This window comes from Narcine bancroftii, chromosome 12 (genome assembly GCF_036971445.1).
Source record: "Narcine bancroftii isolate sNarBan1 chromosome 12, sNarBan1.hap1, whole genome shotgun sequence".
Classification (NCBI taxonomy): domain Eukaryota; kingdom Metazoa; phylum Chordata; class Chondrichthyes; order Torpediniformes; family Narcinidae; genus Narcine; species Narcine bancroftii.
Window position 1 is genome coordinate 95,027,181 of NC_091480.1, and position 16,243 is coordinate 95,043,423.

General features: G+C 44.4%; 1 protein-coding gene and 1 long non-coding RNA gene across 4 annotated transcripts in view; one reads left to right on the forward strand and one right to left on the reverse strand.

Annotated features, from left to right (window-relative positions):
• Positions 1 to 16,243, forward strand: part of fam171a2a (family with sequence similarity 171 member A2a) — a 209,944-nt gene that overhangs the window by 175,804 nt on the left and 17,897 nt on the right. For all 3 annotated transcript variants that reach the window (XR_011347028.1, XM_069904843.1, XM_069904844.1), the window contains exon 6: positions 10,938 to 11,054. Coding sequence is in view for 2 of the 3 variants with exons in the window: in XM_069904843.1 (XP_069760944.1) it covers positions 10,938 to 11,054 (117 nt within the window). In the remaining variant the exon portion in view is untranslated. The remainder of the gene's footprint in view (positions 1 to 10,937; positions 11,055 to 16,243) is intronic.
• On the reverse strand, positions 1,939 to 11,100 carry LOC138746561 (uncharacterized). The gene is made up of 3 exons (XR_011347029.1): positions 10,726 to 11,100; positions 6,404 to 6,549; positions 1,939 to 3,909 (listed from the first exon to the last, which is right to left on the reverse strand). It is a non-coding gene; the product is annotated as an uncharacterized lncRNA (long non-coding RNA).

Sequence of the window (16,243 nt, forward strand, 5' to 3'; positions counted from 1 at the left end):
AGCTTGATGTTGGAGTGGATTAGGAGATCATTTGCACTGTATACTTGTCAATCTGAGTAGATGTAGAGATGAACAAGTTTAATAGCAAGACTTTGAGATGCAAATAGTAATTTCTCCATTGATAGAAATGAACTTAAAGTATTCCATCTGCTCATCCTCCAACTGGATGGCATGAACATCAACCTCTCTGGATTCTGCTACCCATCCCACCACCCCCACCCCCATCTTTCCCTATGTCTCCTCTCTCTCATACTTTTTACATAGACTTTGTGGGATTTTACCGTTAGGAAGAGTCTCACAGGAACAACCAAAATTGCAAATCTCAGTTTCTGACTGCGAGTTTAGATAGCATACTAGCAGATAGCTTTACACATCATCATGTGTTATCACTAAATCACATTCATTAGCCCCCTTGATCACAGAATGCCTGCAGTTCAGTTTAGACCACAGACATTCTGGGAAAATGATTAGGGGTCTAGGAGGTAAGATGTCGGAATGGGAATTAAATCCTCATTCCTGTTTCAAGTTTTTTACATAGCATGCATTCCGGGAAAATGGGAATAATTTCCTGGAACGCAGCGGTTGTGTTTAAAAAAAAAAAGAGTCTCTCTCAATAGCCCCTTTTCCACTGGCGTCCCAGTTAATTGGCCGTGCAGTGTCCCAGGTTAGGAAGCCCTTTGTGCCGTTTCCACTAGGCCACCCTGAACTGGGACACAACTCATCCCTGGAGATCGGTCGGGGTGGTCTACCTTCAACTGGAAACGGATGATTTTCTGGTGTCCCCTTTCCACTGGTTTAATCAGCACACTGGTGTCAGCAAACGCCGGGGATACGAGTAGGGGTTGAGGTGGTTACTCCCTAGCGTGAAATGACATCATTTGACTCTGGTGTGCTGAGAGTTTTCTTTTAATTCCTGGGACAAGGTGCAAGAGGAAAAGGGCCTCTCCCCCCCACTTTGCCTTTTCTTTCTTCTTTGGCTTGGCTTCGCGGACGAAGATTTATGGAGAGGGTAAAAAGTCCACGTCAGCTGCAGGCTCGTTTGTGGCTGACAAGTCCGATGCGGGACAGGCAGACACGGTTGCAGCGGCTGCAGGGGAAAATTGGTTGGTTGGGGTTGGGTGTTGGGTTTTTCCTCCTTTGCCTTTTGTCAGTGAGGTGGGCTCTGCGGTCTTCTTCAAAGGAGGTTGCTGCCCGCCGAACTGTGAGGCGCCGAGATGCACGGTTTGAGGCGATATCAGCCCACTGGCGGTGGTCAATGGGGCAGGCACCAAGAGATTTCTTTAGGCAGTCCTTGTACCTTTTCTTTGGTGCACCTCTGTCACGGTGGCCAGTGGAGAGCTCGCCATATAACACGATCTTGGGAAGGCGATAGTCCTCCATTCTGGAGACGTGACCCACCCAGCGCATCTGGATCTTCAGCAGCGTGGACTCGATGCTGTCGACCTCTGCCATCTCGAGTACTTCGACGTTAGGGATGAAAGCGCTCCAATGGATGTTGAGGATGGAGCGGAGACAACGCTGGTGGAAGCGTTCTAGGAGCCGTAGGTGATGCCGGTAGAGGACCCATGATTCGGAGCCGAACAGGAGTGTGGGTATGACAACGGCTCTGTATACGCTTATCTTTGTGAGGTTTTTCAGTTGGTTGTTTTTCCAGACTCTTGTGTAGTCTTCCAAAGGCGCTATTTGCCTTGGCGAGTCTGTTGTCTATCTCATTGTCGATCCTTGCATCTGATGAAATGGTGCAGCCGAGATAGGTAAACTGATTGACCGTTTTGAGTTTTGTGTGCCCAATGGAGATGTGGGGGGGCTGGTAGTCATGGTGGGGAGCTGGCTGATGGAGGACCTCAGTTTTCTTCAGGCTGACTTCCAGGCCAAACATTTTGGCAGTTTCCGCAAAGCAGGACGTCAAGCGCTGAAGAGCTGGCTCTGAATGGGCAACTAAAGCGGCATCGTCTGCAAAGAGTAGTTCACGGACAAGTTTCTCTTGTGTCTTGGTGTGAGCATGCAGGCGCCTCAGATTGAAGAGACTGCCATCCGTGCGGTACCGGATGTAAACAGCGTCTTCATTGTTGAGGTCTTTCATGGCTTGGTTCAGCATCATGCTGAAGAAGATTGAAAAGAGGGCTGGTGCGAGAACACAGCTGTACTTCACGCCTTTTACAGATCTAATAACTACCTCCCTCCCCCAATCAATTCTCACCTTTCCTCTCTGCTGTCTTCTTATCACATCCAATTAACACTTTAAGTCTGTCAGTCTGTGCTCCCTTGTATCCCCTAACCTTTTTGCTCAAACCTGGAGAAAGGCTCAGGCTTGAAACTTCAGGAATGTATCTCTACCTGCTACGGACACTGCAAGATCTGCTGACTTACCCCAGCACTTTCGTGTTTTTACACAAAGTTGCAACAAATCTTGAAAAAATTAACTCCCCATTTATCCAACGAGTTAAGTAATAGGCTGAACCTTCTAGTGATTTGATGTAAAGTGAATATTTCACTGACAAATGGAATGATGCAAGATTTTGAATTATTTAGTAGTGGTGTGACTCAGGGGGATAACTGGGTTTGTTGAGTTGCTGAGTTTGCCTTCTGAGCAGATGTTAATCGCAATCTGTAGAAGCTGCACTGCAGTAAGTGTCCTCACTACAAGCTTGTTGTGAGAATGTCAGCAAGTACAGTCAGTCCCTGATGACCACAGGAGGTTTGCCTCTCTTTGTTCTACTACATTATTCACCTGTCCCTGAGACATTCCCTTGGAGAAGAACTTTTGCATGTTAACATTATTCTGAAAGGTCTATTGGAGACTGAAGATCTAGAACTATGCCAATAAGGGTGGCATGGTTCCAATCTGGCACTCTCTAAAAGGAGTTTGTACGTTCTCCCCATGCTCTCCCTGGTTTCCTCCCCTTTGCAAAAATGTAGCAGGCTTTGTATGTCATTTGGGTGTAATTGGGCGGAACGGGCTCATGGGCCGAAATGGCATGTTATCGTGCTGTGGTTAAAAATTTAAATCTAAGTATTTATTTGAAAACATTAAAGACATTGTTAGGAAGTGTTGTGGAGGACCAGCAGTGGTCAAAGGGAAGATGATGAGAGTCTGTTGTCATATACGCAAGAATAGTGTACAGACACACTAAAATGCGTGCATACAACCCTAAAATAAAGAAAACAATGATTAGATCGCTGGGTGATGATTGAGAGCGGAAAATTGCATGGTAGAGAACAACTGGGAAGGAGTGCGAGCAGATCATGGTGAGAGAAGAGCTTGGGTGGGAGTGGGGGTTTGATAGAAGGGTGAGTTGGGGGTGGGATTATGGTGATGGGGGAAGCGAAGGTGATTGGAGTGGACAAGTAGCGCATCAAATTAATAAAGGAATAGAGATTGTTTATACCGGTTGGTGAGATCATTGGAGTGGGCCTGCGAGAATCAGGGCATCCTGAGTAAAGAGGTGGGTTTGGAGGCGAGAAATTGGAAGGAGCTCATGCAGATGTTTCAGACTGGTTCGGGTAATGGAGTACAAGACAGTGGGCAGGGGTCAGTCGCCACAGGTGCCCCCCAGCAGCCCAGGCGAGGATGGGGCTCCAAATTAATTCACTCAGCTCCTCAAAATGGGTGAAAATCAAGTTGGAATGGGGTTGAGACTTCTGCATGAATGTCTTCCTGCCTCTGTGCCTGTCAAAAGATCAGATTTTTTTTCTAACTGAATCTTAATTCACCTAAATGTTTATCCACATCCTTTGAGATATGTGGCTGTTGAAACTCCAGGTACAACTCCGCATGTGTCTTGGCCACATTGCCTGTGAAGATCAAGGTCTTGGCTGCTTCTAGCTTCACGATCATGCCAGCCTGCAGCGGCCACAGCCCAAAGTTCAGACATTCAGGACTCGTCTCTTGTTCCCTAACTGCCTCGCCTGCAAGGAAAAAGAATCTCAGGGTTGTATTTGATGTCATGCACGTACTCTGATAATAAATCTGAAAATCTGACACCATGGCAATTTTCTACCAGCAAGGCCTGGTTGTATTCCTGGACCCCAGGTAGAAAGGTCATTCCTCCTGTGGATGCTACTTTTATTTTTAGCCTTGCCAGTTTTGGCTGACCTTCTGAGAGTTTTAATTTAAAAAAAAATTTTAAACACACGCCACGGCAACAGGCCATTTCGGCCCACGAGTCCCTGCCGCTCAATTTACATCCAATTAACTTACACTCCCCAGTACGTTTTGGACAGTGGGAGGAAACGGGAGCCCTCGGGGGAAAAACCCACACAGACACATAGAGAAGGTACAAACTTCGGGATTCAAACCCCGGTCCCAATCGTTGGCGCTGTAAAGGCATTGCGATTACCACTACGCCAACCGTGCTGCCATCTCCCCTTTCCCTTTCAGCCCAACACATACGGAGCAACTTCAAAATGGACAATTGCAACTATGTTTTGCACTACGTTCATTGGGAGGATGAGGGGGGAAAATCTTATATATGGTTTTTAGACTGCAGGCATGTAACGGCGCAATCAAGGAATTTTGCCTCGACACGACCAGTCTAAAAAGGAATGTGCAGGAATTTTGAGTAAATTCATAATTTGCTGACTATTTGGTCTCATCTTCACCAATGGTTTGTGTTACTTCAGAGAACATTCACTTCTACCTTTTTAAACTTGCATTTTTTAACGTATTATTTTATTCTTATTTATTTTAATTTTTTTAATTTATTTTCCTCTATTTTTTTTGCCAGTTGCTTGAGGCTGCTTGATTTCCAAATATGAGGGGATTTTACTAGATTAGGTTTTGGCCAAGATTCAAGATCATGTGTAAGCTGTTGAATGACAGCTTTTGTAAAACAAAGAGTTATTAATTGAGAATCAGCATATTTTAAAGAGAAAATGAAATAAACACTTCATCACCACATGTGTGATGGGCGTCTAAATGATGTTGTACAGTTCATCCGTTAGCTTTCTCCTGAAACCAGCGGTTAAATAAGATGTTATGTACATATTAAACTTCTCATGTCCGCTTTGAGTTTGTGTGATCGTGTCAACCAGGTTAGTAGCTGTCATAAAATGATCTACTTTAAACTATTGTACAGTCGTCCCTACCCCATTCAAATTTCCTGATATGTTTACGTCAATTTGATGCCGTTTTAACAGAATAATGATTTATTTAGAAAACTAGCGAAAATCAATGATTGAGTGTGATTTCTAAAACCCTGGTAGAGCCTCTTGGAATAAAAAGCAGAACGCAACTTTTTTTGTCATGGTGGAAAGAGTGGTTCTTGGTTTCTGAAGGGATTTATTTCACTGCGGTGAAGGGAAAGCCACGAAACGTCACCTGAAAGGGTTGCTTTGTGGCGGCATGATTGGCGTGGCAGTTAGTACAATGCCTTTACAGCCCCTGCGATCGGGACCGGCGTTCAAATCCCGCGCTGTCTGTAAGGAGTTTGTACCTTCTCCCTGTGTCTGCATGGGGTTTTCCCTGGGGGCTCCAGTTTCCTCCCACCACTCGAAACGTTACGGAGGTTGTAGGTTAATGGGTGTAAATTGCGCGGCACGGACTTGTGGGCCAAAATGGCCTGTTACCGTGCTGTATATATGTGCAGGTATATCTTTTGAAGGGTAACATAGGACCATAGATTACAGATCACAAATCCCTGGTAGTGATATTTTCAGTGGAGGTATAGAGTTCTACAGCATGGAATACAGCTAGTCCATGCCAAGCCATGTGCCCTCTTTCTCTTGCCCCACTTGCCCACATTAGGCCCATAGCCCTCCAATCTCCTCCCATTCATGTGGTAATTTTTAAAGAAATGAGCGCAGGATCCTCCCCAGTAATAGCCCATGAGTGGAACATGATAGCGGGGAGATCATGTTAAAGATCTACAAAACAGTAGTGATTCTGCAGCGAGAATACTCTGCCAATATCCAGCCACTATTATGGAGAAAGGGTGTGATAACTGTGGGTGTGTGACCAATGAGTTTTAACAGGAACGTTGCCAGGTCTGGAGAATTTTAGTTGTGTGAAAAGATAGGATAGACCCTTGGGTGTTTTCTTTGAAATAGAGGATGCTGAGCAAGATTTATTTGTAGCATTCTCTTTTAAAGTGAGGGCACAGAGAAGGAGTCCCCTCACCCATCCTTAACTGGGTCAATAGTTCATGGGGACACATTTAAGTAAAGTGACGGATTAATTGAGAGGTTTATGGGGAGACGAAGGAGAAATCCTTCAATGCATATGGTGCCACCAGCCATATGAGATGGAAAGTGGGGTGGCCAGATGTCCGGTTTTAGGCCGGACAGTCTGGCTTTTGACCCTCCATCCAGCGCCACCTTGAGCTGGATGTTGATTTGTCCTCCATTTAACCATATAACCATTTACGGAGCGGAAACAGGCCATGTTGTCCTTTCAAGTCCTCACCGGTTCACTGATTTGGTGCGCCTTCTTCAGGCATTGGTCCTGGTAGATCTTCATTCAATAACGATGGACGAATTCAATGCAGATGGAATCAGTTTGGTGACATTTTGCCAAAATTCTCTGGACAGGTCCCAGTAGATTGGAAGATCCTATTCAAAAAAGGATGTAGGCAAAAGACAAGGAAATAAATTGTAGGCCCTAAACCCCCAAATGGAGGAGAAATTAAGTGGCAGAAAGGGCACTTATCTGATAAGTGAGGCATGCCCGGACGCATTTCTTCTCGCACAAGCGCCGACTCGCGCAGCACCCCCATCCCTGAGGGAGTTCCTGACGCCCACCCTACATGTCCCCTGTTTTGTTGAGTTTGAAATGGCCACCCTAGTGGAAAGTGGAATTAGGCTGAATATTTGTTTTGGGCCTCAATTGGTCAAATAGCCTCGTCCCATGCTGTTAATTCTATCACTTCCATGTTTTCCCCGTTGATTTTTTTTTGGTCAGCACAAGTCTGTTGTGACAATTGGGGGTGTTTGAACGGTGAGTCGCCTGTTTCTACCTAGATGTCTGCAGCTTGCTGTACAAGGCAGCATTCCCTTCCTTTCTCTGCCCTCTGTATGTGTTGCAGCTGGAGCCATCTGGCACTCAATTCCTTTCATCATGAGCCCATACCCTCGCGCCCCCCCCCCCCCCCCCCACTCCCAAATGCCTATACTGCAGGCTGGATGGACCCTTTGAAATCTGGCAGACAAGGCTCGATTTCCACTGCTCTTTAAGAAAATAGACTTACTGTTGCCATAGTTGCGGATTGCAAAATCTAGGGCCTCATTTATGTATTGAACACTTTCATCTGTCATCTCTGTAAGCAGTAGTGTTGCTCCGCAGAAAGTTGATTGCTATCAGTATTGTTTCTTTACCACAATCGAAACTATCCTTGACTCACCCTACACACAACACGAAACTCAGCAGGTCATGCATCAAGCATAAGTAAAGAGTAGCCAATGCTTTGGGCCAAGGGCCCAGGCCCAAAATTTGGTTTCCCTCTTTTTTCCCCTATGGATACCTGCTGAGTTTCACCACCACATTGTGTATCGTGTCGTACAAGAACTTTCATTTTTATTCCCGGCTAAAAAAAAAATTTCTGAATAACCCAAGATGCTTCAAGGGTGAGTTATCACCTAAGATATGATCCTGTGTAGTGTAAGAAATTGCCAAAAAAGGAAAGAGGAGAGGGCAAAGTTGTGGGAATGAGTGGCAGGGGCAGAGTTCTGAAGTGTAGATCCTCGGGTGCTGGGATGTGTATTATCAAAATTACAAAACATGAACGTGGATTTCAAATGAATACATTTGGGACACCAAGATGTACCAAGTGTACAAGCTACAGATGGAGCCCACATTAGTAAATGGGCTGGGAGGTATTTATCCTTGCAGCTGGGTTAGCAGTATTACAATATTATACACAGTTGCAATGGGTAGCAGTGAGTAACATCAGATTCAATCTAAGCATCTTCGCTCTGTCACTTGCAATAGAAAGGACCTCCCAGTGGCCAACCATTTTAATTCCACACACCATTGCCACACCAACGTGTCTATCCGTGGCTTCATCTGCTGCCAAAGTGAAGCTGTCCGCAAATTGGAGGAAAAGCACTTTATATTCTGTCTCGGCAGGCCCCAGCCAGCAACATCTCCAATTTCTCCCCCATCTCTCTCTATTCTCCTGCTCCCAACCCTTCCCTGCCTTCTGTCAGAGAGCCTTAGCTCTCTGCCCTCTTCCCCCCTCTCACTGAGTCCTCTCACTTCAGTGACTTGCATTTCTCAACTTCTTCCTCCTCTATCCTCTTACCCTGTATCAACCTATTAACATTCTTGTCTGTGAGCTTGTGCTTCTCTCCCCCCCCCCCCCAACCATTTTAATCTCAGTATCTATGTGTTTTCCCAGATTCCTGGGAAAGGGCTCAGGCTTCAAACTGCCTTTTACTTCCTATGGATGTTGCATGATCTGCCGATCTTCTCCATCACATTGGTGTATTACATCAGATTAAATCCTTGGCTTCAGAGAAGGAAAATTAAGATGGAAAAAACTGAGGATAAGGGGTGGTTTTAAAAATCAGCAATGGATAATCAACAAATTAATAATTGGGGGACAAGCGGAGTGTTGGACAGACTAACAATAAATTAAAAAATCAATTCTCAGCTTGTTGTGGTCAGTAACCAGGAAGATAGGAGGTGTTGAGGACAGCAAGAAGATTATCAATGCTTGCAGAGGGATCTGGACCAGCTTGGAGTATGGGTCAGAAAGTAGCAGATGGAGTTTAATGCAGAAAAGTGTGAGGTGATGCATTTTGGAAGGGCAAACCAAGGTTAGGAGATAGACGGTAAATGATTCGGCACAAAGGAGCAGAGGGATCTAGGAGTGCAGATACATTGTTCCCTGAAGGTGGCGTCGCAGTTGGACAGGGTTGTAAAGAAAGCTTTAATATCTTAGCCTTTCTAAATCAAAGTATTGAATGTAGGAGTTGGGATGTTGTGTTGAAATTGTTTACGACATTGGTAAGGCCAAATTTGGAATATTGTGTGCAGTTCTGCACACCTAACTACAGGAAGGATATCAATTAGATTGAAAGAGTGCAGAGAAGGTTTACTGGAATGTTGCTGGGTTTTCAGAAGTTGAGTTACAGGGAAAGATTAAACAGGTTGGAACTTTATTCCTTGGAGCGAAGAAGAATGAGGGGAGATTTGATCAAGGTTTACAAAATAATGGGCGGTTTAGGCAGAATGGAAGTGATGGGCTTTTTAGATTTAGATTGGAGGAGTTTTTAAGCTGAAAGGGGAAATGTTTAGGGGGAACATTAGGGGGAAGTTTTTCATTCAGAGGGAGGTCGGATTGTGGAACAAACTGCCATCTGATGTGGTGAATGCAGGCTAAATCTTGTGTTTTAAGAGTAAATTGGATAGGTACATGGATGGGAGAGGATTGGAGGGTTAAGGTATGGGAGCAGCTTGGTGGGATTGAGGAGTTGATGGTCAGTACAGACTAGAAGGGCCGAATGGCCTGTTTTCTGTGCAGTAGCATTCTATTGTCCTCAGAGAAGGAGCAATAAATACGGGCTCCTCAGAACAAGAGACAGAAGACATTACAATGGAGACCAGAGTCAGAGCTTGGGCAAAGAATAGGTTATGGAGCTGTCTTCACTGCAGACACTAATGAAATGAAGACCGTTAACTCAGAGTCAAGGAGTTGAAAGAATCAATATTAGCAATTTTTCATAATGTAAAGCTGAGTCATCACTGCATGCACTGAGAAACAGTTAAAGCAAAGAACCTGTTAATTCACTTTTATTTCATGCATATTTTATTCTGTTCCTCAAATGTTTGGAGTTGTGAATTCTGCAAGGATGAATTTTCATGAGCTGAACAGTTGTAACATGGAGGTTACCTGCACGGGTTTATAAATCCTACCAAAGGCACAATCATATCAAGTGCTTTATACAAATTTGCCGATCATACCAAGGTTCTTGGCAGAATCACAGACAGCAATGAGGAAGTGTACAGGAGGGAGATAGATCAGCTCATCACAACCACCACCTTGCGCTCAATGTTAGCAAAACCAAGGAGATGATTGTGGACGAGAGGAGGAAATCAGGAACCTGTCCTCATTGAGAGGTCAGCCTTGGGGAGGTTCAAGAACTTCAAATTCCTGGGTGTTTCTGAGGATCTGGAGGGCTTCCATGTTGATGCAATCACAAAGAAGTCTCGGCAGTGGTTATACCTTGTGAGTAGCTTGAGAAGATTTAGTACATCACAAAAGACTCAAACATTTTGACAGAGTACCATGGAGAGCATTCCGTCTGGTTGCCTCACTATCTGATCTGGAGGTGCCAATGCAAAGGACAGGAAAAAAAACTCCAGAGGGTTGTTAACCCACGCTGCAACTTCACAGGCACCAGTCCCCACTCCATTGAGGACATCTACAAGAGGCAGGGTCTTAAGAAAGCAGCCTCTATGCTCAAGGATCCCCACTACCCAGGCCATGCCCTCTTCACTCTGGGGGGGGGGGGGGGGGGAATGGTATAGAAGCCTGAAAGAGAACACCCAGCAGCACAAGGTCGGCTCCTTCCCCTCTGCCATCAGATTCCTGAATGTACCATGAGTCACAGACACTACCTCACTTTCCCCTATTTTCTTGCACTATTCATTTATTTATTTTTGAAATGTACTTTATATAATGTTTGCCCCGTGACGCTGCTGCAAAACAACAAATTTCGTGACATGTTCATGACAATAAATTGTGATTCTGATTTGAACAAAAAAAAAGAAAACTTTGCACTTACTTCAGTTGCAGTTTGAACATGCTGCTCTCTTCTGTAAATCCGAGTCGAGTAACAGCGTGTCTCAGATACCTGACTGTGGGGAGCTCAGCAGGGGAAGTAGGGAGGGGAGGGGGGTGGACGATGAGACATTCCGTCCCATTCTAGAGCGCAGCCATGCAGCCAGTTCTGGAGTTCAGTGAAAATGACCCGCTTCTTGATAACCTGTTTTCCAGGGGCTTGGGTCAGAAGCGGTACAGGGGTGATCAAGAAGGACGGGAATCAGCTCACCTGGTTTTACCTCGCTCCACATCTGGGCTACTGGGCGGCAGCTATGCTTCCTTTAACCCAAGGTAAGCTGAACTAGTTTTGCCTCAATTTACTCTCAATGAACAGGGTTAGCGGTATATCAGTTAGTCGATCTGAAATCAAGCACAGATTTTCAAGTGGCTTTTGCTCTTGATTCTAATCATTGCATGGTGTTCTGTTTACATTTTAACACAGAGATTTATCTAATCAATCTTGACTACTGAATTTTGTAGGGTGCAACATAATTATGTGGGACAAGTCTACAGTCTAAAATTAGGTTGAACATGCTTAACAAAAGTAACTTCAAATTACAGAAGAATACTTGGATATAATCCAAAAATAAATTGAAATGCTGAATTACGAACGTCTTGGACTTCAAATCAAATTGAATTTGAAACTTCGTGGCACTGGGAGTTCCAAAGCAATTTATAGCTAATAATATACTTTTTGAATTTAAAAAAAATTAAGTAACATGGTCAATAAAAACACAACAACTTCCCGGTATAACCATTGTTGCTTTGAGGTTAAACATCATCTCAGGGTAGCAGGAAAACTGCAGGAGATGGAAAGTTAAAGCAAAAAATAAATTGTTAGAGGTGCTCAGAATTCTTGACATTGAAGTTGATATTGAACCATAGAATCAGAGTTGCTCACAAATTATTCCTACAACATTACAGTACAGAAACAGGCCCTTCTATTATGTGCTGAACGATTATTCATCCTAATCCTACTGACTATATAGTACTCCTCCCATCCTATCCATGTACCTGTCCAGATTTTTCTTAAATTTTGAAATTAAGCCTCAATTCATCTGACAGTGATTAGGCACTCACACCACTCTTGGCGTGAAGAAATTCCCCCTAATGTTCCCTTTAAACTTTTTTCCCCTTTCACCCATGACCTCTACTCAATTGACATAGATCCCTTAGAGGGAACAGGACCCAAAACGTTGACTCTCTGTTTTCCTCCGTGCTTGCTACCTGATCCACTGAGCTCCTCCATCAGTATGTTTTTAATGCAATAAAGTCTAACCGATCTTAACAAGTTGGAAGGATTTTAAATGGGAATTGAGCAGAATTGTAGAGCATTGCTGTGAGTAAACTCCATATCTTCCCCATCAAGCCATTCCATTGAAACATGAACCTACTCGTGATTTTTTTAATATAGATGACTTGGATGAAGAAGCGGAAGGACGGGTCAGTAAGTTTGCAGATGCTATAAAGGTTGGAGGAGTTGTGGATGGAGTTGAAAGTTATTGAAGGTTACAAAAGGATATAGAAAGGATGCAGAGTTGGGCGGGCAAAGTGGTAGATGGCATTCAATCCAGATAGATGTGAGTTGATGCATTTTGCAAATCCATACATCCAGACCGCAGAGCCCACCTCACTGACAAAAGGCAAAGGAGGAAAAACCCAACACCCAACCCCAACCAACCAATTTTCCCCTGCAACCGTGTCTGCCTGTCCCGCATCGGACTTGTCAGCCACAAACGAGCCTGCAGCTGACGTGGACTTTTTACCCCCTCCATAAATCTTCGTCCGCGAAGCCAAGCCAAAGAAGAAGGAAGAAAGAAGACATCCCTCAAAGTTGCTGCATAAGTTGATAGGATAGTTAAGAAGGCCAATAGGATGCTGGGCTGCATTAATAAGAGGATTTAGTTCAAGAGTAGAGAGGTCATGTTGCAACTTTACAAATCTCTGGTAAGACCACACTTAGAGTATTGTGTTCAGTTCTGGTCACCTCATTATAGGAAGGATGTGGAAGCTATGGAGAGGGTGCAGAGGAGATTTACCAGGATGTTACCTGGATTGGAAAATGTCTTATGAGGCGAGGTTAGCTTTTTCTTTAGAGCATAGAAGGATGAGAGGAGACTTAAGAGAGGTCGACAAGATTATGAGAGGCATGGATTGGGTGGACAGCCAGCACCCGTTTCCCAGGACAGGAATAGCAAACACCAGAGGACATAAGTACAAAGTTAAAGGAGGGAAGTTTTGGGGAGACATCAGGGGTAAGTTTTATACGCAGAAAGTTGTGGGGGCCTGGAATGCATTGCCCGGGATGGTGGTGGAGGCTAAAACATTAGGGGCATTTAAGAGACTCTTTGACAGGCACACGGATGGAAGTAAAATAGAGAGTTACGGGGTAGGGAGGGTTTAGTACTTTTTTTAAGGAACATATGGGTTGGCACAACATTGAGGGCCGAAGGGCCTGTACTGTGCTGTGTTCTTTTTGCTTATTGCAGATACCCTTCAGTGATTCTCCCATACAATAGCCGTCTTCATTTTGTTTTGAAAGTATCTTATTTTAAAAGTTTCTCAATTATGACCTGTGGCTGCATTTCCAACATTTTTAATAGCCTTATTTTTAAAAATCTCAGTTAAGGTGCAGGTTTGTGTCAATAAAGTGTGTGTGATGAGCAGAAAATGCTTTGTTCAAACATCTCACATTGCCTGGGAAAGTCAATGGCATGCAGGCTTCATGTGGAGTAGGAACGAAGTATTTATAGGATGGCCGTGTGACCGGCAAGGCCGGCATTTATTCCCCATCCCTAATTGCCCTTATTGTTGAGCCGCTTTCTTGAACTGTTGCAGTTCTTTTGGTGAAGATCTCCCACAGTGTGATTAGATAGGGAGTTCCAGGAGTAATGTTGAAAGGGTGGTTTAATTTGAGATGAGGAGGGCATGGGGCTTAGATCCATTTATCCGTAAGGGCCAGATTTGACAGTGAGGCAATGGTTGTGTCATGGCTTGAGTGAAGGGGTGGAAGTGGTGTAGGTGAGTTTCGGAAGCTTTTGGTTACTGGAACTGGAAGAATGCCAGTGTGACTGAGAGCCAGGTAATTGCACTACTTCCTTAGTCAGATTTCCAACACCAGACCCCACTGGGTGGCATCTGCCCAGGACAGACCTCCTCATTTAGCATTGGGGCAGTCCTCAGCGGTGCTGCTTCTCCGCGAGAGACCCAGGCATAGCACGGTCTGCACGTGTGTACGAGCATTGCATTGAGGGGTTGCACGCCATTGGGATGCAACTCCATTTGTTTAGGCTCCTCCCCACCATACCCGAAGTAGGTCTTTAGCATTAGCGGTTAGTGCAACAGTATTACAGTGCCAGCAATCCGGGTTTGAGTTTGGCGCTGTCTTTAAGGAGTTTGTACATTCTTGTGCCAGTGTGGGTTTCCACCTGATGCCCTTGTTTCACCCCTCAAAAATGTACTGGGGTCATAGGTTAAGTGGGGTATTTGGACAGCACTGGCTCCTGGGCTGGAAGTGCCTGTTTGTCTAAATTAAATTAAAATTTTGTTTCTCATTGGAATTAATTTCCTCTGTGTTCTGACTCCAGGCAACCTCTTGCTCATCTCCATCTTGGTTCTTTTTAGTGATTTTACTTGATTTGTGTCTCCTGGTTATTGAACCAGCTATAAGTGGTGTTACAAGCCCAGAGGACCCATAAACCCAGCAGCAGTAGATATTCACCAAGGCAAATGGTTACTTAAACAAAAGTTACTTTTAATTATCTTTAAACATGAAAATATAATCACACTTTAACTTATCACTATTGACTTTACTAACCTAACTTAACCCCCTTCTAATTCTAAGTGTACGTAATGTGTGTGCAAGTTCAGAAAAGTTATTTGGTTCACAGTCCAATCTCACTTCTCATTCCTCCAAGTTCACTGGTTGCAGGCAATTCTTATACTGTGCACAGAATGTAACATTTATAAAGTTCACCAGGCTTTGGTGCTTGAAGGGTAAATGGTTACCGCTCAGGAAGGTTCTAGTCGGTTTTCAGAGAGAGATTTGTTGTTCCTTTTTAATCAGCCACTTCAGTGTCTTGCTGACGAAACTTGCCCCTTCAGGGTTCTCCAGATGACAACCTCTTTCTTTCAGGTCTTCACGGAGTTTCTTCTTGTTTCACTTATTCCAAGTGAAACATTAGACAGCCAGTCCTCTCCTCTTGCATGAACCACAAGGGCTTTGACCAGGCCGTCTTCCAAAATGGGGCTTTCCACAAGCTTGCCAGCTTGTCCTGTCCAGTCCCAGCTGCTGTCTGCTGGCTGTAACACTGTAGAATGATCTGTGTGTGTGTGTGTGTGTGTGTGTGTGTGTGTGTGTGTGTGTGTGTGTGTCTCTCTCTCTCTCTCTCTCTTTCTCTGAGAGAAAGCCTGTTTGACTCTCTCTGCTTGCAAAACCATACGACCCTCTTCCAGACAATCTGCGGCTCCAACAAGATCTTTTATCTGCTGCCTTTTGTAAACAACAATCCATTCGTGAAGTCTCTTGAGCACTCTCCAAAGCTCTTGCAAAAGCTGTGGAGCCGATATGTCTAGCATTAGCAGAGCTCCAGTATTTCAAATAAGATCTGTTTAAAAAAAAGTTTGTATGCAGCCTACTCTAACAAACCTTGACCAATTTATCTCCCAAAACATATCTATATACTCTGTTACAGTGGAAACAACACATCACACTCCATCTTAAAGCAGTTGTAGATCGCACACTTAAATAGCCCAGCTGCTGCAAGACAGGTAACCCAGAACATGCAAGGCAAAACTCATCCGAGTCCACATGGAACCTCCAGCACAGAAGAAGGCCATTCATTAGATGTAGGAGCAGAATGAGGCCATTTGGACCATCAAATCTGCTCCACCGTTCAAATCATAGCTGATGTATTTTTCCTCTCAAACCCTTTCTCCTGCCTTCTCCCCGTAGCTTTTGAAAAACTGAATCAATACATTAAATCCACCATGTCCACACTGTCTAAAACTATTCATATGAGTCCTGATGGGTTTTGGTAAGTTGAGCAATCCCATTTCTTAGATTCTGGGACAGTGTTTTAATGAAACCAACAGAGTTCATCTTGCTTTCCTGGAACATATTTATTCATCATCTAAATCTGACTGTATATGGATCTTTGCAGTGCCTAAATGATATTTTATAAAAATTTAGACATGCAGCATGCTAACAGGACATTTTGGCCCATGTGTTCTGTGCTACCCAATTTACACCCAATCAACCTATACCCCGGTACATTTCAAATGGGGGGGAGAAACTGGAGCTCCCGAGGAGAACCCACACAGACGAGGGGAGAACGTACAATCTCCTTACAGACAGTGCGGAGTTCGAACGCCGGACCCGATGGCTGGCGCTGTAAAGGCATTGAGCTAACCGTTACACTAACCGTGCTGCCCCACAATCACAAATTAGCTGTTGCATTTCCCAAACTCTAAATCTTTGC